The 25315-nt window shown below is 34.6% G+C and overlaps 4 protein-coding genes across 4 annotated transcripts; 1 reads left to right on the plus strand and 3 right to left on the minus strand.

The window, feature by feature from the left end:
* The first annotated feature begins 7468 nt into the window (after positions 1–7468).
* Positions 7469–8109, plus strand: LOC121779502 (VQ motif-containing protein 20-like). The gene has a single exon (XM_042176839.1). It carries the CDS (start codon positions 7575–7577, stop codon positions 8037–8039), a length of 465 nt encoding a protein of 154 aa, XP_042032773.1. The 5' UTR covers positions 7469–7574; the 3' UTR covers positions 8040–8109.
* Positions 8110–10082: 1973 nt separating this feature from the next.
* Positions 10083–11609, minus strand: LOC121778469 (DNA-directed RNA polymerases II, IV and V subunit 11-like). Its single transcript, XM_042175825.1, has 5 exons — positions 11477–11609; positions 11281–11370; positions 11126–11204; positions 10469–10564; positions 10083–10328 (listed from the first exon to the last, which is right to left on the minus strand). The coding sequence occupies exons 1-5, from the start codon at positions 11527–11529 to the stop codon at positions 10284–10286; spliced, it is 363 nt and encodes a 120-aa protein (XP_042031759.1). The 5' UTR covers positions 11530–11609; the 3' UTR covers positions 10083–10283.
* A 3409-nt stretch (positions 11610–15018) lies between these two features.
* On the minus strand, positions 15019–16235 carry LOC121778094. Its single transcript, XM_042175377.1, has one exon. It carries the CDS (start codon positions 16087–16089, stop codon positions 15208–15210), a length of 882 nt encoding a protein of 293 aa, XP_042031311.1. The 5' UTR covers positions 16090–16235; the 3' UTR covers positions 15019–15207.
* A 6509-nt stretch (positions 16236–22744) lies between these two features.
* LOC121778651 (universal stress protein A-like protein) lies at positions 22745–24085 on the minus strand. The gene is made up of 4 exons (XM_042176036.1): positions 23856–24085; positions 23660–23751; positions 23141–23259; positions 22745–23013 (listed from the first exon to the last, which is right to left on the minus strand). The coding sequence occupies exons 1-4, from the start codon at positions 24043–24045 to the stop codon at positions 22935–22937; spliced, it is 480 nt and encodes a 159-aa protein (XP_042031970.1). The 5' UTR covers positions 24046–24085; the 3' UTR covers positions 22745–22934.
* Between the last annotated feature and the right edge of the window lie 1230 nt (positions 24086–25315).

A 25315-nucleotide genomic window follows, 5' to 3' on the forward strand; every position in this document is an offset into this window, starting at 1 on the left:
TATGATCGGGCTTCTTTTTGTCTCCTCTGGATGAGCTGTCTAAAGACCGTTTTCGACGGTCTGCCTCATCGGCACGAGAAAACTGGTCCGCAATGTCCCACATCTCTTGAGCTGTTTGCGGACTGCACTCAACGAGCTTTCTGTAGAGAGCTCCGGGCAGAATTCCATTTTGGAATGCCGAAATGACAAGTAGATCATTGAGATCATCTACTTGTAGGCATTCCTTGTGGAATCTCGTCATGAAGTCGCTAATTTTTTCATCGCGACCTTGACGTATAGAAAGCAGCTGAGCCGAAGTGATTCGGGCTTCCGCTTTCTGGAAGAATCTCCTGTGAAAAGCATCCATTAGATCTCTGTAAGATCTAATGCTCCCTTGAGGGAGGCTGTCAAACCACCTTCTTGCGTTCCCGATAAGCAGCTCGGGAAACAGCTTACACATGTGAACCTCATTGAGACCTTGGTTCGCCATATTATACTGATAGCGTCCCAGGAAATCATGAGGATCCACTAACCCGTCATAAGTCATTGACGGAGTTCGGTAATTCTGTGGCAATGGAGTTCGGGTGATATCATCCGAAAATGGAGTCTTCAGCGCTCCATACATGGCGAATCCGACATCTCTTCGGTATGGTGGAGATGGAGTTCTCCTGTGATTTCGGTACCGAGGAGGAGAAGGAACATGTCGGTGGTGAGGATTCTTTCTCCTGGAAGATACGACACTACTGCGGTAGTGACTTTCATGTCTGGAGGGGGAGGGAGAATCCGCCGTTTTCTTCTCCGGCTTCTGGCTCTTTTGCAGGAATGTTAAGAACTCATCCTGCTTCTCAGCCAAGAACGACTTGACAGCCTCATTCAAAGCGAGCTGCTGGGGAGGCTCGGTGCGATGACTTTTGGAGTGGTTTGTTCTTTCACCGTGAGAACTGGAGGCAGATTTCTCCCGAGGCTGTTTTCCGGGCCTACGGGCTGGACTAGCTTCCTCACGTTCATCACGGACGGAAGTATGGGTATTATGTGATCTGGTATGCATTTTTTGGTGGAAGAGGATCAAAAACTCGCTTTTATCACAGTTTTGGTTCTCTGTTTCCCAGAGACGGCGCCAGTGATGATGTGGCGAATTTTTGATGGGAATAAATGCAAGTAATAAACGATCACAACACGGAAAATTACGTGGTTCGATTTACTGAGGTAAATCTACGTCCACGGGAAGAAGAGAGGGCAAATTTGTATTGCTTGGTCTCGCTTACAGATTACAATACTGATTTGCTATAAGATTCAGGATCTAGAGAGCTTAACCCTGGTCTATCTGATCTAAGTTCTATTTATACATTCGAACTAAGATCGTGGTTTGCAGCCCTGGTAGTGGGGTTGATAACTGCTTAATACCACTAAATAGATCGTGGGTGTAATGGAGGTCGTGGAGATCCTGCATGGGTCCACTATCTCCTTGTTCGGTCGAATACTGAGACCGAACTGCTGAACTTTGCCGATCAGCTTTTGCCGATCTGAGAGTTGAGCTCGATTGGTCGGCTTTTACCGAGCTATAGGCTGTGACCGGACTCTTTGGTTGTGCCGAACTGATATCAGCTTTTGCCGATCTGAGAGTTGAGCTCGATTGGTCGACTTTTACCGAGCTATAGGCTATGACCGAACTCTTTGGTTGTGCCGAACTGATACTCTTTCTTGGGTTTTGGGCTGATGGGCCGTCACTGCTATTGGGCTCGCAATTATTGTTTAGTTGTTTAGTCCGTATCCCATCACTATACAATTTCCACAAAATTAGTACTAATACTAGTATATTATAATTTTGATTTTGGAATCATAAAATTAGGGGTGGTTCGGTACGGTATACTGTACAGTGAGTCTCATCATCCCCATCGTCCTCATCTTCCTCTTCGTGTTCGTCCTCGTCCGCATTTTCATTCTCATTCCCATCCTCGTCCCCAACTCCATCACCCTTATCACCCCATATCAGCAAGATAGCGCCTAAGATCATCCGGTGAAAACTGAACTCGATGCGCCTGAAAAGGGATTGGGATTGGCACAATCCAGGTCAACAATAACTTAGAATAGTACTTAGGATATTCAATCAGGGAATAATATAGTATAAACTAACCTCATTAACGGCAGAAGCACAGTCACTAATCAGGCCAGGACTAAGGCAAAAGAATTCACGCTTAACACCACCAGAGAGTAAGTGATTGCGGTCTACCGGAGAAAATTGAATGCGATGTACATGAATATCCAGATTCTTGAGGTCTGAAATTGAAAAAGAAAATAGTATGCATACTCAATTTAAATTCGCTAAAATGAGTACTATCGACTCCTTCAAACACCTCTAGAACTATTAATTTAAATTAAGACCAACATTTTTAACACAAAAGCAAACAAATCTCGCCGTAGAAAGTGCAGGAATGACAGAAAATTGGATCTTCAAATCATCAAAAACCCGAGAAATTGGGCATAGAAATTCTACAGGTTTAATTAATTTCAACCCACCTAAGCAATAGCTATCATTCAATAACATGCAAACAAAGGTAGAATAACACTATTGGGAAAACAATGTCAATCAAGTTCAGTCCAAAATAAAACACATCTCAAAGTTCTTGAAATAAAACACTTATATGCGTCTCTCTCCCCATTTTCATTTCAATTTCCTTCGAACACCCAACTAATTTAGATAACGATTAACAATCTCAATTCTTGAAAACAATTTCATTCCCAAAGCCCAAAAAGCAAACAAAACAAGACTTTCAAATCATAAAAAAACCTGTTTATGGTGTTTCTGAACCTTTTGAATTCCAACTATCTTGAGAAAATTCAACCCTCCATAACTCTGCTGTTCCATCCTCAGCAATGTGCGAACTCCGCCATCAAGTATTAGCGACTCGAACTGATGGTCGTCGCGAACCGCTGCAGCTTCACGCACTTCGGAAATCGCCTTTGCGTTTCTTCCTATTTTGATTTCAATTTCCTTCAAACAACTCTAGAAGAATTAACACAAGATTCAATGAATAATGAACAAACTTCAAGAAACAATCTCAAGTTCACTACAAACTTATCAAGAAAGTGAGAAGAGATCGAAACTTTGGAATTCCTAGCCACCTTTGCATGTTGTCAGCCTTAACTTGGGTATTGAAATTCCACTAACATTAATAATCTCTTGGCGGCGTGAGCGTCATTCGAGTTAGCACGAGTTTTAAGAAATATAAATAAACAGAATGGACGTAAAACTCATTTTTGTATACTCTATTAGTTTATCACAAAACTTACTCTCTCCGTTCCGCAGTAGACCAGTAGTGAAGTCATTTCACCATTTTGGTACGTTCCATTGTAGTGAGTCATTTCATTTTCTAGCAAAAGTCAATATATTTATTCTCTCTTACTTTATAATTCCTTTACTTAACTCGCTCAACATGATTTTTCTTAAATTGCGTGTCGAAAAGAAACGGCTCCATTACTGTGGGACGGAGGGAGTAAGTGAAATGAAGTAGTGAAAATAGGATACTACCTATCATTTATAGTAAAATTGAATCGAGACTCCTAATGACGGATGTAAGTAGTACTATTTCTAGATGTTACTCCATCCGTCCCTGAAAAGTATGAACATTTGGTTTGGCACGAGTTTTAAAGAATAATAGGAAAAGTAAGAGAGATAGAAAGAAAAAGTTTTTAAAATATTGTTAGCGGAGAATGGGTAACATCTCATTAGAAAGAAAGAAGTTTTCAAAATTAGAAAGTTCATACTTTTCAATGACGGACTAAAAAGAAAATAGTTCATAATTTTCAGAGACGGAGGGAGTATTATTTTTCCTTTTTCAAATATAGAAATCAGGTTGGGTATTGTGTTGTATGTGCTTTTTGTAATTTAAAATTTTATAAGATCATAAATTATGTACATGAATAATGTTGTCAAAATTTAAATTTAGAAGGACAAGAATTTGACTAATTTTTAGAGACGTAGGGAGTATTACTTTTCCTTTTTCAAATATAGAAATCAGGTTGGGTATTGTGTTGTATGTGCTTTTTGTAATTTAAAATTTTATAAAATCATAAATTATGTACATGAATAATGTTGTCAAATTTTAAATTTAGAAGGACAAGAATTTGACTAGATTTCACTATTTTTCTTTTACTATTTCCTTTTGTAAAGATGTCTCGTTGTAAAAAGTTTTGCAATTGAGGGGGACTGAGGAAGGGGGCGGCCAATTTCGATTTTGAGGGTGAAGGCATAAATACAAATAAAAACTAGTAGTAATAAAATGTTTTACGATTTTTGCTCGAACAAATAATTGCACTATATTCTAAAATCTAGCAAAATAGCTAGGTTTGCTTTGGATTCATTAATGTGATCAAACATGCCATTTTAACTTTGGGTATTTATTTAACAAGTCAAAGCTACGTAAACTTGGTTGATAGTAATGTGGAGATTATGGCAAGAAAAAGGTTTAATTTTAAAATCTAGTCTATTTTATGCTTAGATTATGCCTAAACAAACTAAATATATGATGAATGAAAATCCAATCGGTATTTTCCCAACATAGCTGGTAATATGATTTCATTTCCATCAATAGTTTGGATGTTCGAGTCATTTTACATGTGAACGAGCATAGACATACTTTTGAGGGAAACAAAACTAAGGGTATAAATAGTTATATCTCATTCTCTTGATTCTCCCACAACAAAAGCAAACCATTAACTGAATTAATTACCAAACGATGGTGAACAGTAGTCGAATAAGGAGGTAAGCCAAATCGGAAAAGTGGCTCGCAAGCCTCATCGGCCACTGCTTACCCCATCCTGTCTTGGTGAACGCCATGCATTGTTTGGAGTATACGATGTCGCAAAGTGACCCCTTTCTGTTAGATCGCTCCATGACTTACAAAACGCACTTGCACCTCATAATGCATTTGATGGGGACTCTTCCAAGGATCTCTATCCATATTTCTTGTGGTACATGCAATTGAGAAAAATAAATTCAGGAGATGACCGGATCAAGCAAATAATATGGATATAAATTTTTGCACTTCTTTCTCAAACAAAAAAATTCATATTCAAATTTGAAATATAAATTTTTTCTAGGTTTACTACTCCTATATCATGATTAAATTCATAAGCTCGTGAACTGTTGGAAAAAAGTTATAAGCAAGCATGATCAATCCAATGGTAAAGAAATAGTAGTAAAAAACAAGACTAACATTGCAATACTAATTAATTTGATTAATTCAAGTCAATTCTTTAAACTAATTTTACCGTAAATCTTTATCATCTAAGAGCTATAAATGGTTTATACTGCATAGTTTATAGTTTTAAGGAGTTGTTTATAGAATAACTCATCCCAATATATTTTATTAAAAACTAAAAACAATAGTATATGATTAAATATATCAGCGGTTCTCGTACTTTATGCATCATAAATTAACTTGAAATTTTATTTTTTGGTCAGTTTATCTTTGTAGTTTGTTGTTGTGGTATATCATGCAATACAGCCCACAAACATAATCTAATGTATCAGGGCCTTTATAAATTATATTTAAGCACTATATATATTTAGGCCCACATATAATGTTGAGTTGTAAATAGTACTCTCTCCGTCCATTGAAGAGGACATTTTCTTTTTTAATTTGTCCCACCCAAGATAAGTCATTACTAAAAATTAAAAACTCTTCTATCTCTATTTTATTTCATCTCTCTTACTTTATTCGTTCCACCTAACATAAAAAACTAAAAATGCATAAAATCTTATGCCGTCCAAGAAAATGGTCATCTTCCTTAGAACGAGGAGCGTAATAACCATAACTTTTTAGATAATTATTTAATTATAACTTGTCATTATCGCAAAAAGATAATTCCACTTGCAAAACAACATTTTTTTGAAGTTATTTGTTATGTCTAAACTGACCATTTCAAAAAAAGTTGATTTTGTTTTATTTAAGAAGAAAGTTGACAATATTTTGAATGAATTAAATATAAATTTGGTATCTGACTTTTATGTGTAAACACTTATGGTCAATTATTTGGAACCCTCTTTACAAAGAGAAAATATACTACTTCGTACATCATATAAATAAATATTATATAAATTTGTGTTGAGGTTGGTCAAATGTGACATGATTACAATTTAATAATTAATTAAGCTTTTCAAACTGACACGATGATATTTATTAAAACAAAATGTCAAATTACGACGGTTGAATATCGATAAATCAAAATAGATATATTTGACTTTAAAAAAAACAAAATGTCAAAAAGTTCTATTAAAACAATGCACCAACATAAAGTTTTTGACCGACAAATATTATTGATACTTTTAAAGTTATATTCAATTTTAGTAAAAGAAATATTAGTTATAATTTTTAACAACTAAATCGCATGAAAGAGTAGAATATATTTTAACAAAATAAATTTTAAATTGATACTCTTTAATATTATTAACAACGTTTAGATATAAATGCTCAAATTTCATTTCCTTCATTAAAATGCATCTCATTTTTATAGTATATTATATAGAATTATAAAGAGTGTATTATAGTTATAACTTGTTTACATGTTGTACATGAGTTCGTATTTATAATATGCTAACAATCTAGAATTATATAGAAGTCGTTTAATATGAAGAACCTAGATTGAAATTTTCTACCAACATGCAAAACTCTAACTATTTCTTCTTTTATTTTATTAATTTTGTATTAAAATACGTATCATCCACTCTGAATGTTATTAGTAATGGACGAATGGAGGATCAATTAAAACACTACCTTGTCCGCAAGCAAAGCCATTGTACAATCACACAAGGTCGTAAATATTATTCACTTCGTCTATCATTAAATATCTCACACTATCATTTAAAACTATCCACCGCCAAATTGTCTTGTTTCATTTTTACTATTTTTAATAAATAACCTCGCATTATATTAACTCATTTAATTCTTAGTTTTCTATCAAATCCCATCAAATTTTTCTTTACAATTTTTAAACTATGTGTTTTGAGTAAAAATATGACATTTAAACATAAATGAATGAAGTACTATAGACATGCATGTAGTATCCCTATATACCAAAATGAGAAAAACAATAATCCAAAATCTTTACCATAGATAATTGTATGATCCCTCAACTTTATCACTTAAATAGAGCCTCATGCATGCCCATCTTATCTTCGATTAATTAACTTAAAAATGTTAATAATTAACGTGTAAATCATAGATCATTCATCTCAAAGTTGTTACAAAATGTCACCACCACCGCAAAAAATGGCTACCAAAGTGAAACCAACCACTCTTTCTCCACCGCCACTCTCACTCAACTCCGCCGCAAACCCTAAAATTCCACCACCATTTCAATGGTCAGAAATCACCGCCCAATCAAAAACAAATCCACCAAATTCCTATATAAACACCACACTTTCCATACTTTCCACTTATCATTTTTTTTAGTCATCTCAATCACCTCTATATATATATAACCAAAGCCCCCACTCTCAAAATCAATATTTTCCATATATACTTAGCATCAAAATCACATTTTTTTAATTCACATTTTCATTTTCTAATCTCAATTTGTTCGATTTTGGATACATGAAGAAAGAAGTTAATTGTGATGGATCGGTCAACGGTCAACGCCCTCCGCCGCTGCGGACCGGCAAGGATTCACACTCCATCCAAAAACCGGCGACGGCGGCAAGGCGGCAGCCGGTGATCATATACACGCACCCGCCGAAGGTGATCCGCGCGGCGCCCAACGACTTCATGAAGCTCGTGCAGCGGCTCACCGGACTATCGAGCGGCGACGACGGATCGCCGCCGGCGCCGGCGCAGGCGGAGGATGTTTTATCCGGCGAAGAGAATAGTTGCGAGACGGCGGAAACGAAGCCGGATCCGGCGATGTACGAAATGTCGAACGAGTATTTGGTGGAGGCGGCGGGATCGGGAGATTTCTTCTGCTCGCCGCGGACGAGCGCGGTGTTCGAGTCGGCGGTGGCGGCGACCGCGATCTCGCCGTCGATCGTGGAATACATGAAGATGTATCCGGATTACTTGTGAAGATTGAATTGATGAAAATGGTGAAATTATTTCATTTTTTTATATATGTTAATTATGATTTAGGTTTGGATTTAGGAGAGTTAGAGATTGGATAAATGAGTTAGTTTGGTGAAAAATAACTGTTTAGATTTGATTCTTTATTTAATTAGCCATCGTTGGCAAATAAATGTAGCTATTTCTCTTATGAATGTACGAGTTGGTTTATCCGTACACGAGTCTCAATTATGTACATTTACCACTACCCATTATATACACTAATTAGTTGGATTGTCGAAAAAATATATATAAAAAATACTTCATCCGTATACGATGCATGTATGAGAGCACTTTCCTAACTATTTTCTTGTGCAAGAAATTGTCTCAGCCAAAATGTCAATTGCATCAACAAAAGAAGAATTATAAACAACCACAACATATGAGCAATAATACTACTAACTAAAGCATACATTTAAACTGTCTCAAATCTAAACTCCAAATTAACATGATTTATATATGGACTTGGCTCTAGTTGGAAAAGTGCACATATGTCAAGGTAATATTAACGGTGTATTTATACCTTGAAAAATTAAGTAGTGTATTTCCACCCTTTAAATTAAGTTTCACTATATTTTTAGCAGTTTATCTTATTTTCAATCGTTGGAAAAGTTTTTGACATAACCATTTTACTACATCAAAATTGGTCTATATAATTGGAAAAATCTTATCTACTTGGATGGAATTTTTGGAAACTACGGTGTTTACAGTTTCGTTGTAAATTTTTTTCGAAGAAAACACAGTTAAATTGAGCGGGAGAGAATAGACTAAAGTCTCATTTTGGTCCTTAACATATTGCGATTTTTTATTTTGGTCAAAAACATTATCTTTTGAATTATTCGGTCTCTCACATTTGAAATCAGATCACATTTAGTCTGAAATGGACGGAACTGTTAAAATTTAACAATCAACGTAGATTTATCGAATTTTGACCCAATTAATCATTTTTAATTAATTCAAAAATAATAATTATTATTATAAATAAATAAATAAAACTTTTATATTATAAATAAAAAAATTACCCACCCCCCACCTCCTCCCCCCTCCAGCATCTCCGCCGCCCTCCCCGCCTCCCGATTCCCCCTCATCGCCCCCACCACCGTCGTCACCGTCTCATCCCTCAGCCTCACCCCCTCCGTTGAGAATGTAGTTCACTCCTTCGTTCAAATCCACCACTGCCGCTGCCGTCGACGTTCAAATCGATGTCTCCGGAAACATTCAGATCAAAATTCCGGCCGGAATCACGAGGATTTTCTAGATCTGTTCTGATTCCTCCGCTGCTTCCCTCCCCCCGCGGCATCGGGCCAAAACCGGGCAGTGTCGGCGTGAGGAAGAGTGGATAGAGCTCCGTCAGCATGAGATCGGATTCGTCGCCGCCGGTGGTGGTGGAAAAGGCCACCACGGTGCCGAAGCAACTAGCGCGGCCTCCGAAATCCTTCCTCACCACCTTGAGTCCGATGTAGTCCATTTTTTTCTCAATAAATGAATTAAATTATTGGTGATGAAACTCAAAACTTAGTAATTGAAAATCAAATGAGTTCAATCACTAAACTCGAATTGTAGAAGAATTTTGAGAGAGTACTGAAGAGGTGAGGAAGCGTTTTGAATGATGAGATCGTGCTGATAGTGTGAGGATGTAAGGAGGGGGTTTGATGTAAGGAGGGGGTGAGGCTGAGGGATGAGACGGTGACGACGGTGGTGGGGGCGATGAGGGGGAATCGAGAGGCGGGGAGGACGGTGGAGATGGAGGAGGTGGAGGGTTATTTTTTATTTATAATATAAAAGTTTTTTTTATTTATAATATAAAAGTTTTTTTTATTTATAATAATTATTATTATTTTTGAATTAATTTAAAATGATTAATTGGGTCAAAATCTGATAAATCCACGTTGACTGTTAAATTTTAACAGTTTCGTCCATTTCGGACTAAATGTGATCTGATTTCAAATGTGAGGGACCGAATAATTTAAAAGATAATGTTTTGGACCAAAATAAAAAATTCACAATATGTTAAGGACCAAAATGAGACTTTTTAGTCGAGAGAATAATAACTTCATGGAATCAATACATGAAAATGGCAGTCTTATAAAAGCATGTTTCTGAAAGTTTTCTAATGGAGTTATACTTGCAGGAATTCCCCAACTTCACCACATGTACGACAAAATGGCTGCGACACATCACTTACTAGCGACTTAACGGAAACAATACAGCTTAGAACTCTCGCTGCTGGCTCGCATTGTGCCTTGCCAGCTCAACCTATAAAGATATGAGCAAAATTCATATCAATTCACCACATTGGAAGTGCAAGTTTTGGTGAGCACAGATAGTGTGATACAAGAAACCGAAGAAAAACTCTACAAGGAGAGAACCAACAAACAGTAGAAAGATAGTGTTACCTCAAAGGCGTTCTTCAAGTGATCGAGTTCCTTGTCCAGATCATTGATGGCCTGATTGTACGCCTGCATTGGCGAAGACTGGCTCGTGGTTTGAATCTACAAATTGACCAGCCAAAATATGTCAAACACAAGAAAATCCGTGAACAGCCAGACTCACGAAGTAACGAACAATAAGCAAGTCAGGAGACAAATCTTCGAATTGTTAGAAAAGATTCGCACTTTAGTAAACAGCAATATAACAGTTTAGTTTCATATATAATTCAACATATCATGCGAATAATTGACAAAAGAGTAAAAGACACATTCTTTAACCCCAAAACAGGAACAATTTGTTCTAAAAACTTAGTTTGCAATGCTAAACTTGCATATTCAGAAGCAAAAATAGAAGAAAATTTGAATTTGGATCAATGTTACATACGGCAAAATTGAGATAAAGAAAATATCAGATCATCAGTTCTACTAACTTTACCACAATTCTGCAAAATTAATTCTGTATAAACAGCCACACTAAGCTAATCACATTGCCATTGCCTACACTAAACTTGTGAGCCATCAATTATGCACAATTCAATCAACACATTTCTTAATGAGAGCCCTAAATTCAATTCAGTAAACTGAGAGCGCGACAAAGAAACTCAAAAAAGCACAAATACAAACCCTTATAAGGATTTTATACTGAAGCGGGTGCGGGAGCTTGTAGCCAGCAAACAAAACGTTCTCGTCTCTGTGCAATTGCCTGATTTAGGGAAAATAATTAGGGCTTTTTTTCACACCAAATAAACTACGAAATTGGAAGTGTAAAATTCACATACATGCGGAGAATGTTGCCGATCGTGTGATCCTCACGCTCTACAGTGAACGTCGCCGCGTTGATGATCTTCGTGTCCCTCTCATACGAAACCCTTGTTCAACCAATTTCAAAAATCACCACCAAAAATCGAAAATCGCAGAAATCGGAGAGTGAAAGCGACAAGTAAATACACATATGCATTAAGAGAGAGAGAGTACTTGGAGACGCCTTCGGGGACGACGAATCGCTCGTAACGATCGGGGGCATTCATCTTTCTCCCTTCTTCTCACTGTGTTGTTCAGCTGAAATTGGGAAACAGGAAGCAAAACGATGTCGTTTATAAATCTGGGCAAAATGGGCTTATTATTAGGGGAAATGGGCCAATATATCTGGGCTTGTTATTAGTTGCCTCCTCTGAACTAAGCTATATAGTCGTGCGTGTCTTAATTCACAACCTATCTCGGCATAGTAAAATCCGTGTCGAACTCATTGTTCATAATCTTTGGAGACGGAAGGAGTATCTTAATTTACAACCTATCTTAAATTTTTCAACACATTAGATAGTTAAATATAATTAAAAAAATTATTGAACAACTAAAATTTACAATTTTAAAAAAAGGATAAAATTATCAGTATTATTTTGATTGAAATTGTTTATTGCGAAAAAAATTAGAAAATGTCATTTTCATACTTTTAGTTTTAAAAAGGATAATTTTAGAGGGAAAATCAGAAAATGTCAAAAGTTAGTGTATTCACATGCTAATAATATGTTATATTAGTTTGGCACCTTTTGCCTCGTAGATGGTAATATCCTACTCCACATCAGCTTTGATTTTGCTAAAAGTTTTTGTTGGAGGAAAATAAAAAAAATCAAAATTCATGTATTAACATTCAAAATTAAAAATTTAGAAGAAAAGGCAGAAAATATTGAAAGTTTCGTATATTTACAGGCAAATAATCCTTTTAAAATTTGTCTTTTAGTTATTAACTTATTGTTTAGATATGATACTTTTGTTAGGAGTCTTTCATTTATGTTTATTCTCTTATAAATAGGGCATTGTATTCTATAGAATTGTTCAATAATATATTGAGATTTCAGCTTTATCGATGTGGCCTTTTGAAGGAAGAGTGTTATCTTTTTTTTTGGTACTATTTCATGCCAACAAAAGTGTGTGAGAGTTTAATTATTCTGTTTTCTTCTTGTTTTTTGTATATTTTTGTCAGCCGAGTCAACTAATTGCAACCTTAACAACAAGTATATTATTAATTCTCATAAAATAATTTTTAATAGTTTATTTTTGACAGATAATGGGAATTGGAGAATGAAGAGTAGCTAAGAATATATCTTAACAATAATTGTTCTACTTAGCTGCATACAACTGGCCTTATTTAATGCACAAATTATTTGAAAGTCACAATCTCTATTCGGTTCATTTAATATTTTAATTAATTAATTAATTAGTCTTATACGAGGAAATTAATGAGAAATTTCTCTGATATTGCCATGAAAATATACATACGATCGTTGGTGAAAATGTTTACACACAAAGTTTTGTTGTTTAGAGAGATGCTTATCTACAAACTTAATTAATCTCTCTTATCGATGTGAATTTATATAATTAATTAATTAATTAATTAATAATCCCTCACTAAATAAATACTTCTCACCTAATTAAGCACTCGAAATATTTATTTCGATATGCACTTAATAAGTCAAATGAAACCAATCATTTTATGTCATGGTGTCGCTAGCAAATTGAAAATTTCCGACCACGAACAATTTTTTTATTATTACAACGTTGGGCATATCACAATCATTAATCAGTTGGATTATTTTAGTTTTGTTAATTATTATGACGAGACGACAACTGCAAAATATTGTATCCAACTAATTCGAATACTTTATCATGAAATAAGATGTTTAATCATATAATTCAAAGTAGCTTGTCAAGTATTTTGGTCCTAACAATCGGATTTACAACTTGCACAAGTATGTAAAAATCCAATAATTGAATTCGTAACTTATGAGATAAAAGACTAAAATCACTAAATCAAAATTACCATACATGATACGGTTTTATATATTGTGAGAATGTGATATATCCAAATTGACAGTATTTATCATTTTAAACCATGAATTTTGCATCAATTTTGATCTATCACTTGTTTTACACAAATTGAATAGTAATCTACGAAGCTTCATTTTTTCCGATTTTTTACATAACAACTAATTCAGGTGAAATGTCAAAATCAATGTTGAGGCTTCAAACAGCTGACACAAACAAAAATTAAACGATGTTGTGGCGCGTGCATCACTTGCGCACTGCTCAGACCCTGCTACCTAAATTTTCCAATTGATTATTTACATTAAAACACGTAATAATCACGCCAATTTCGATTTCGCCGTAAATCTTCACTAGGGAAAAGTTAGAAAGATCGAAACTTTATGATTGTTTCATTCAAATTGGAAAGTTATACTAGTAACAACAGATGATCAAAAGTTCATTTTTAGCAACAATTTCACCATTTAAAATACCTACCTATATATCGTGTGATTATAAAAGGGACAGACGACTTATGCATTAAAACTTACTAAGTGAGAAAATTCTTGGCCACACCAAAAATGTGAAGTAAAATTAATGTATTTATTGTATTTGAGCTGTCATTATTACATAGGAGAAGGAAAAAATATCGCAAGTTTGTGTTTTGTCACCCTTCCTTTAGTCAAACTGGTCCTTATTCAATGCTCGTTTAACACCTCTCATTTTTTTAAATCTTTCTTTAGCATTTATGCAATGAAAAATTCCCAACAAACAACCAATCTTGACGAAAAAAAAGAAGTTAAATCTTTTAATAAACGATTTTGTCAAGAAAATAGCGTTTGAAAAAAAAAAGAGTAAAGAATGTCGTGCAAGATAATAATTATATTAGGAGCTACTCCAATTTGTTAATCCTTTTCCAATTGATTACTAATAATCTATATATTTATGTGAATTGCTTGGTAAAATTATGATTTTTGTCGCATTTGATTTGCTGACTAGTCCGGATAAGTTTTGATAGTATTCAAATCTGAGCTTTAACTTTTTCTAAAATTGAATTAATTCAATAGAAATCGTTTTGCCAGAGTTTGCCTAACTATTTATTTAGGAATCTCATATATGTGCAATAACAAAAATAATATTAAAAACATTTTTTAATTGCGTAATTACTCATCTAATCTTCCTCGAGATCTGTTTTGCGTACCCGCAAAGACAAATTATTCTATGCGTACTAAAAAAATTCACCGGCCAAACATGGCAAACGAATTTATGGCTAAGCAATTTTAAATAAGAAAGTTAAGTTTGTTTTACTCCTATTACTTTATTTTAGTTTCTTTTGACAAAGTTGTCTTTAAAGTGGTGAATTTTGGACAAATTTTGGTTCATTTTACATCAATCAAAAGTTCAAAACTGTGTGTAAAAATTATGAATTTAGCCTTTTTTATATTTTTCCCATGAAATGTCCTTTTTTTTGGAAAATTTGTCTTAAAAATCATGAATCAAGTTAGATTTTGATTTATCTTATAATTTAAAATAGACCCAAAAATGTCTTTATTATTATCATCAGAGATGTGCAAAAAAATGTCAACTAGATTATAAATTTAGAAATTAGAATCAACAACTAAATTACAAAACTGTCACACAATTGTTTCGCAGTCGTCATTAGCAACTAAACAAGCCCATATTTATTTATTTACAATCAAATAATACGATAATCACCATTGAATAAAAATGTGAAATTAAATTAATAAATAATCGAGCAAATTTTTATTGAAAACAATTATTTACAAAGACCAAAGCTTTCCATCATTTCTTGCAAAAAATTAAATCTTGGGGCATCTATTCGCCCACTTGCATTAAACCGGCCACGTCACCTCAGAAAAACCCGGTCCAACTCGAAATCCGGTTCTTCACTCATTCTCCACGATAACGGCGTCAGCGTCCCACCACGTCTCGCCGTCAGACTCTCTCACACACTCTAACGGCATCCTAACATTCCTCACATCGCCAACCGTCACCACCCCGCTGACGTCATCTCTCACATAAACCTTGCTAACTCCGCCGCCGGTGGCCAATCCGCCGCCGCCGCTCGTCGCCGGCAGCTTCCACTCCGCCACCAGAGCCGGGACGCCGCTCCTCATCCTCCTATCGTATCCACCAAAAATCACGCCGTTGCCCTTCGCGTTTCCCTCCGCCGTCAGCACCACCGCCGGCGCCGGCCACAACTCGCCGGAGAAATCGCCAGAACTCTCCTCGCGATTGCGATTCCAAGTCGAAACTACGCTACTCGTATCGTAATTGAACAGATCCTCGTCGAGATCTAGATTAAACCCCAAGCTATCCCAGAGCTTGACGACGTTTTTACCGGAGGCGAACTCCGACCACGCGCCGCCGCAGCTACTCCGGCGATTGCGCTGCCTCAATTGACCGCTTCTGAAGCTGAGAATCGAGCCTCTCACGCAGAAATCTTCATCAACGCGGCGTTGATCTCGATCCTCCTCCGCTTCCTGTTCGTCATCCGAGGACGCAACCGATACGACGTCGTCTTCGTCGTCGCTGAAATCGAATTCGTCTTCGGTTTGAATAAAACACGGTTTTACAGTGTGGAAACGGATGAAAATCAGCTTAATTCTTCTAATTAAACTGCTGAAAGTAGCGAAAATTGCGAAAATCAAAGCGCCGTATTTCCAGAAGCCTGGAAACGAGAAGAAACGGGAGATTGTTGAAGGATTTTGCAGGCATTTGATTCCTGCTTCGAAATCGCACAACATGTTTATCTCTGGAATTTCCATATTTTTTTCAATTTTTTGCCGGATTTGCTTCTCAGATTGTGATGAGATTTACAGCTGGATTGAGATTGTGTGATGGATATGAAGAAATTTGAGAAGGAAATCGATTTTTTGTGAACTATGTAAAGAGAGAGAGGAAGAGAGTTGGAATGGTAAGCTGTATATATAAGAATCATTAGTAGAGAGAGAGATGGTGTGGATAATGACATTTTAAAAAGAAGGTTTGCTTGATTAATGATAATTATCCCAATTCTCTGTTATTATAATAAATCATATTCCATTAACTCATTGAATTCATATTTTATTACGAAAAAATGAGATTGATATTTCAATAACTTTTTTTCATTCATTTTCTACTAGATTTTATAAAATTCAAGTCGAGTTAATTCATGTTAATTAATCACGGAAGGAGTATTGTTTAATTAAAAGAAGAACAAATGGGGTGGTTAGATTAGCCATTATTAGTGTGGTGGAGATGATTGGATTATAAGATAAAGATTTGATTATCTTAAGTTCAAGAACTAATATGACTCGGAAAAAGGGAATCTTTAATACACAATTGCTTTCTAAATAATTAAATTTAGAAAATTGAAAAGTGCACTTATCTAATGGAATTATTATTTGGGATATGCCTGATATGATACCTAAATCAATAGGTATTTGATAAGACACTCCAACAATAGCTGTTTTAATAAATTTCCAAGTATTACCTCATATTTTCATATTCAACATTAGTATACTTTTGAAAATAGCTTTTTTTCCTTTTACCTTCCCAATTACATCCTTGAAACATCCATTTACCCATCTAAGCTTTGTTTCCATATGACGTAAATTTGAGAGTTTGCAACAAAAACACTATGGGTGCACGTAGGGTCGGGGGTTATCGACTTTACTACATCCGATCTATAAGGGTCGAAAAACTCCATTAAATTTAGCATTTAAAGTTCCAATTAATCTAACAGTACGACAATTATGTCTCAACTCTTTGGGATTGGTGTTCACTTTCGTTATCCCACATCCATTATTGGAGACGAGCTCATTTACTATGTCCGAGCTCACCATTTTTAATTCCTATAACTAGCAATTGTGAAATTCTCCGTTGCATAAAAGAAATTTGAATTGATGAATAAAGCATTGATTATAAAATAGTAGTACTAGCATTATGAATTGCTACATGATACTCCCTTCGTCCCAAGGTAGACGTCACACTTTCCTTTTTAGTTTGTCCCACAAAAGATATCACATTTCTTCTTTTGGAAAAAGTTTCCCCTCACATCAATTATAAAATTATATTTTATCTCACCACTTAACACACAAAATAACATCTCCTAAAATTTCGTGTCATATCTCAAGTGTGTGACATCTATCTTGGGACGGAGGCGGAAGTAAAAATTAAATTAGTATTTAAATAGAAAAAAACATTAATTAGAATATGTAAATTACTTAATTAAATTGGCTCACGGAAAAAGCGCCAAAAAGAGATAAAATAGACTAACTCAGTCCTGAGTCAGCAACATCTACAGACAATACCAAATTTGTGGTTGCATTTTCTCGGTAAACAACTCACCATTACTATCTCGCCACGTGTCGTGTTCTGGTTGCTTCATAAGCCCACCCATCTTTTTCCAATCATTTCGTTTTTTCTAGGATTTTCTAACTTGCTCTTTTTATGATTTTGTCTTTTATTTTATTTATTTACATTGAAAAAACAGTGAAATTTGAATTTTATACCTCTTTATTAACTCTAAAAAACTATACTATTGAATGTCCATATGATTTTCCTATCCTTTATTTATTAACTCAAGTTTCCTAGATTAGACATCATTCTTCCTCATAAAAAATAGTTTCATTTCTGAATAAAACATGTTTAATAAGAAATTGCTAAACTTAAGAGAGATGACTAGAAAAAATATATAAAATATGAGAGAGATGAGAAAAAGTGAGAAAAGTATGTAAGACAAACTTTCTATAAAATTAGATTATTTTTTGTGGACATTTCAAAATAAAAAAATAAATGAGACTATTTTTTATGGATGAAGAGAGTGCTTAGTAATGTATACTCTCCTCCATAAAAATAAGGACATTTGAGACGACACATAAATTAATGCATAATTGATAAAGTAAGGGAGATGAAGAGAATGATAGTTAAAATAGTATTAGTAGATAGTGAGACCCATATTATTATAAGTGTTTAACTATTAATGATGGTTTCTAGTGGTATAACATGTAAATAAATTGATGTATATGAGTAATGAATTGAAGACAATTTTCTACAAATGGAAACAGACTATTTTTATGGGACGGCCGAAAAAGAAAAATGTCTCTATTTTTATAGAACGGATGGATCAGTAGATTCAACTTTTAGCAATCTCAAGACAATTTTGGTTTAAATAACCGGACACTCTTCGCAATTTCAATCTAAAATTTGCATTTAAAAGATCATTACAATTGACACTCTAGCATATTCCAATGTTTCAAGCTAAAAGTTTGTATGGTCAATTATGGATCAGATCAAATTGTATATCGTGTCATTGTTTACATCTCTAATTAAAATTGTTTACTTTAAGGACCACTTTTCCCAAATTTTAAAAATCAACACTGTCTAATTTATTGGTTTCATGCAATTTACCATAAGTAATTATTTTTCAGTACTAAAATAACAATTTTAGTTTTTCTTCTAAATTACACAATCAATAAAAAGGGTATAATATACTTTGAGTATAGTTCGATTCAAACTATATATATAGGGAAGACTATTGTTGTTGTTTGGTGGCTGCAATTAGTTTACTAATTCTACACTCTTTTTATCCCTTTTTTGTTTGTACTTGCGTGCAGTTCTTATCCACAGTTCAATCCAATCCATTGTGAAGGAAAAAATATTCGACTTTGCATTAAAAGACTAAACTAATGGATCAATAATTGATTAATATTTCTAGAATTTTCAATTTCTTCGTGCCTATATATTACTAATTGTGTTTCAATTTCTTCCTAGCTAGACAACATTGAATTAATATGTCCGATGTTTATTTATGGTTATTTACAATACTAGTAATTATAGTTTATTATTTGTGCATTCAAGTTGAAGTTTAAATTTTTGTCTATGTTGTGAACTTTGAAAGTTTGTTTAATTATGTCGTGTAGCAATGATAATGTGAAGTTAACTTTTATTCAATTTTTTTATTGTTTTAAACAAGAATTTGTTTGATTAAGGTTTGTGCTTTGTTGGGCATACCAAGACCATGACTATATAGCTTGACAATTTTTGTGTTGTAGTAATAAGAAGAAATTTGCAAAACAAAATGAAGAAAGACTACAAAAAGTTTGATTTTGAAAAATCATAAATTAGTCAATTTTTTATAGATCATTATTCATAGTTCATACTAGTAGTACTTAACATTTTCATCAACACATAAAATATAAATAAATTCGGAGATTTTACTGTTTTCTTTCATAATTAATTTATAGTGAACAAAGAGAATTTTATATCGATCCAACTAATTCCGAAACATGACGAATTGTTAGTTATCAAACAAATTAATATAAGAAGTCAAAAATAATAATTGTAGAGAAACGAGTTATTTTTGCCGTGGGGAGTTGAATTACGATGGATGTATGCATGATTGAATTCCAAAAGAATTAATAATGAAAAGTCTTCAATTATTATTGGATTAATGTCGCGTCAAACAGCAATCAGTTTGATTTTGATAGAGTTTTTTATTTTTCGCTTTTCAAAAAAGGAATTCGTCGATGTTGAAGTCAACAAAGGCTAATTCACATTTAACCATAACCAAAATTACACGTAAACACGGTCAAATTAATTATAGCTAACTACATGCCATTAACTTGTTCAAACTCGGTTATTTTTTGAAAATTAGTCAAACAATATTCTTAATTTTTTCTGTATAACAATTTTTTTTTCGATATGCGATTTTAGTATTCTTTTATATGTACTCTTTGAGCAACTCCTATCTAATTAAAAGGTTATGTCGAAACTATCGCTAGAAGAAATAATGTGAATTTGATTTTATTTAGAAAATAAAATATGGTATTTTTTTTACAGACGATAAGAGTATTTACAATGGAACACAAAATTTGGGATAGACCGTTTCAAAGATATAGGGGGATTGGGACAACAGGAGGGTTGTTAGACCCGACCTGAATAGCGGTCCAACATCGGCTGCGGTCCATAAGATATTTTTATACTCCCTCCGTCCCCAAAGAGTATGAACTTTGGGTTCAACACGAGTTTTAATGCATTATTGGTAAAGTAAGAGAGAAATAGATAAAGAAAGTTTTTTAAGTATTATTAATGGAGAATGAGTCCCACGAAAGAAGAGAGTTTCCAAAATTGAAAGTTCATACTCTTTGGGGACGAACGATAAAGAAAATAGCGTATACTTTTTTTTATATAAATCCAAAAATATGTTTTAATTATATATATTTTTTAAATTAAGTAAATTTAAATTGTTCCATAATTTTTGGTGAATAATTACTGTTTTTTTAGGAAATTTGGTTTTGCATTTATGGTACATAATGATTGTAATTATTTGTTATTTATTTATATTGAAAGTAAATATTATATAAAATTTTATAGTAATTAGAAGCTAAAAAATAAAATCATACTATGGTATATTTTGGCATAAAAAATGATTAAAATGATAACACTAGAGAATTAGTTGGGGGGGGGGGGGTGGTTATGCAACTTATTAAAATTGGACAGTCACGAATAATTTCAAGTAGCTATCGATGATGTGATAGGTGCATCAAACCACCTTGTTCAACTAAATTTATAATTACTTGTCATATTTGAGAAATAAAATAAACCTAACAATAAATGGTCGGAGGAATAAAAATAACATACATAACCATAAATATGTGGTGTAAAAAAAGAATTATGTCATTGTCACCATAGAAATAAGTATTACTCCACCACCATTCATTCACAATTTAGTGGTAGAACTCTTTGTTTTTTACCGACCAATTAAATGGCCGGTGACAAATACTTGCGTAAAATATCAGCGATACAAAAAATTTCACCGAAAACAACAATAAAACAAATAAATTTCACAAAACTGAATTTTATGTATTAGTACAATATTTTATAAATTCAGTTTAGAATACAATAATTACAATATATATTTTTCTAATATGCACAAAGTTATTGATATAAAACACTAAAATAAAGACTACAATTACGACCTTTTCGAAGAGACTTTTAATTCGCAACAAGAAAAGCATTAAATTTATATAGTTTTCTCCAATTATATGGTTGTCACTTTCCAAATTCCAAATCTCATTACACCACGGAAAAAGCCATTTTAACCATTTCAAACACATGTGGTCTCTCTCAATACAAATAAAAAGATTACGATAAAATCACCAAAAATTGAAATTAGAATTTGCAGCTTTGATATGTTGTACCTCCACCGCTTATGGCTGGGAGAGTTGATGGCCATCACATCACTTGTACACTTGCTTAGGCTAATTTCAACACTTTCATATTGTATTTTTTTTCTTTACAGCAAAAAGGTGATTCCGTTGTCTTGACGATCCCCACACTCCGGCCCGACATCATGTGAGGGGTTCAATCAGGATACGCAGTAGCCCGTTAAGGGAGAGGCCTTAACCCACTGGGGGCCAGAAGCTCATCTCCCAAGACCTCACCCTTCGATTCCGTCGCCTTGGCGGCCCCCACACTCCGGCCCGACATCTGTGAGAGGGTTCAATCAGGGTACGCAGTAGCTCGTTAAGGGAGAGACCTTAACCCACTGGGAGCTTCTGTTAAGGGAGAGGCCTTAACCCACTGAGGGCCAGAAGTCCATCTCTTAAGACCTCACACTTGTACCTGAGAGATGGAAGCAACTACACGACAACAGTGAGATTCGAACTCAGGCTCATTGCAGCAAGATCTGCCCCTCCGTTGCCAACTACGCTACGCCCATGCGGGCATTTTTTTCATATTTATATGCTAGGAAATTCATTGTCAACAGAGACTTTACGTATTACCATCAAGGGACTTTTTTGTATATTCACATTCTCCACTAAGGAGAATATTAGTAGAAGAATGTGTAGATGAATAGCCACATGGGCTCTAAGCCAATGGGCTCATGACTTAATTATAGCACTAACCCATATTAATCTAATTCTAGCCCATTTCCTTTCAAAAGAATTGATACAAACACCAATAATCTCTAAGCACTTCTCTTCCTAGCTCATTTCATTGGGGACATCCATCATCAGGTTACAACAATTCTAGTTTCGATTCGACTAAGGTTTCGGTGATGGTGATACAATCTAAAATGAATCTAATGGTGCAGTCTCTACATGTGGGATTCACTTCAGACAGAGGAAACACCATTGATGTGGATTGGTACACTACTAAATAAAACATTTCTTCATCATGTAAGTTGATTCAATTCCTCCTTAAAAATCTTCCGTTTTTCGAAGAATCTATGTTTGATCCGTATCCTACAGGCGTGGAACGAAAGCATTATTGAAACAGCAGAACAAAGGTTCTTCGATTCCAACGTAGACGAACTCACTAACGCGCTCCAAACGAACATAGCAGTATACATACCATGCCATCTGAACTCAATGTGTTCATTTGGTTTGCAACATAAGGATTGTCACATTTCAATAAGACAACAAAAACACCATGTACTCTGATATATATATGATCACTCTATAACATAAAGGTGTCACAAGCAACAAGAGTGAATTTATTTCGAAATAAAAGCAGGAAAAGCAAACACCAGATAATGACTACACTTGATATACATACAAATTATTGATTTATTGGAACACTAGATGTAAATACAAGCATCCTAATAGTAGTAGCAATGTGAGGCTCACTCATTTTTCTTGACTACTAGAACATGACATTTGGCATTGTGAACACAATAGTCACTAACACTTCCAAGAAAAGCCCTGTTCAAATCCACAACAAAATGAAAATATGCAATAATGTTACAACACATGAAAGGGTAGTAAGTACTCTTCTATATAAGTAAGAACAAGAAAAGAGAAGGAAAGAAAAAGATTTTAAAAATCTAACCTCTGCAAACCTCTGCGGCCATGGCTGCCAAGAACAAGTAAATCTATATTGAGCTTTTCCACAGCTTCACATATGACTTCTTTAGGTTCTCCAACTTGTGTAATGGTCTCACCACTCACCTGAAAAAACACCAAATCTAATTTCCGGAAAAACCATGAATTATAGTCAAATTCTGATCTATCGTGCAACTTCAAAAACTATGAAATCTAATATTTTTCTCAGTTTTCCCATGACCAAATGTTCCAATTTTCTATTTGTAATATGTTGCTGATTTAATGTACATGTATAGAAAAATGATGTCCTCATATAATTTTCAGGATACTACATTAGATACAAGTTCACTCAAAATTAAAATTCTTAGTAGTTTTTAATTATGATTTGTTTCAAGTTGTGGGGATGAAATAAAATTAGATGAAAAATCCATAATGGGAAATATGCTCTAATTTATTCCCATTTACTAGTAGTAGCATATTGTCAAAAGCATAGAACAAAGAAGTAGAAGTAGAGATTGTGAAGTACCCCATATGTAGTACAAATGCCCTTTGCTTTCTCCAACAAAGCTTCAGCAATCTTCCTATTGTTTTCTTGCAAAGAAGTAACTAATTCAATAGCTGTGAACACAAACAAGAATTCATCAGATAACAGTAAAAAACAATAACTATTTATTTAAGGGAATAATGAAGAGAAATTGAGACAAAGAAATAAGGAGACATACGCGCGGCTCCATACGATGAAGCATAGAGAAAACCGAAATCGGAGAGGGATTGAGCAGTGAAGATGACGAGCTTCGAATCTTCTAGAGTTTCTAGAAGGTTCTGGAGGGTCCATTCGAGGGCGTAGAGGCTGAACTCGCTCTCGTCAATCGCCACCATCACCTTCTTCTTACCTCTTCCGCTCTTCTCCATTTCTTTTCTTTTCTTTTCTTTTCTTTTCTTTTTCTCTCTTTTAATATTTTATAGTAGATAATTTGATTATTAAAATGTAGATAGAATACGCTGGAAAGAGATACCACGTGTGATGCGAATTCTGGAATTGTGTACAACCGCGCTACGTGTGTGAAATAACATAAATTTGATTAAAAAAATAGATTGGAAGTAGTAAGGTAGTTAAATAATTTGAAATATATACAAAATAAAAATCCCAACCCTCCCTGAAAACCACTCCTCTTTCCTGTCACGTCCAGCCTTACCACAGCAGTCAGCCGCGCGTCTCCCAGTGCCCATCGCGACGCCTGTTGACGGAAGGCAAAACGTGACATGAAAAGGGGACTGGGGGCAATTGCGATGCCCCGGCCATGAGGGGGCGTTAAGCAAGCATGCCGCCTCCCACGTCATGGCTCTCCCCTTCCCATATTCGATGTGAATGCTTTAATGACTATAAATTATACTCCCTCCGTCCCATTAAATATGCAACATTTGCTTTTCGGCACGAGATTTTATGTAGTGTTGTTTTGTGAGTTAATGAAGAGAGAGTAAAGTAAGAAAGAAGAAAAAGTAGAGAGAGTATTGTTTCGTTTCATTTTTAATGGGACTGACCAAAAAGGAAAACATTTCATTTCTAATGGGAAAGAGGGAGTATATTTTATCATTTTCTTTAATGTTATATTTTGAATTTTATATTGTTGCTATATAGTCTATACTTGTTTTAAATCGGTTAAATTATTTATTAGAATAAAATTATATTGAGAGAAATGATTAAATTCTGAGCCAATTTAACTAAAATTCATGAGTACTTAGAGCACCGGCAACGCGGGCCGTGGGCATTCCGCGTTTCGTTCCGAAGCATTCCGCGTTTCGTTCCTTCGGAACGAAACCGTAGCGGAACGCGTTGCGGCGCTGCGTTTCGCCGCGGTTCCGTTCCCATGCCGTCCCGGGTGCTGTCGGCACGAGACGCGGCACGGTCTGTGCCGCCACGCGCTTCGGCGACGTGGCTCTCCCCGCATCGTGCGTGACGCCCACTCGCCGGCCCGCGAGTGGGCGTCGTCACGATGACGCAATAATTCGATTTTTTTTTTAAAAAAAATCGAATTTAAAAAAAAACATTTTATTTATAAAAATTGTTTTTATAATTAAAAACAATTTTTACAAATAAATTAATACAAGAAATTCGTAATATCCCATATATATTTGATGGGCTTGCGAATTTATGAAACCATTCTTGGTTGTTTCTCTTTTA

The sequence above is a fragment of the Salvia splendens genome, chromosome 19 (genome assembly GCF_004379255.2).
Source record: "Salvia splendens isolate huo1 chromosome 19, SspV2, whole genome shotgun sequence".
NCBI classification, from domain to species: Eukaryota; Viridiplantae; Streptophyta; class Magnoliopsida; order Lamiales; family Lamiaceae; genus Salvia; species Salvia splendens.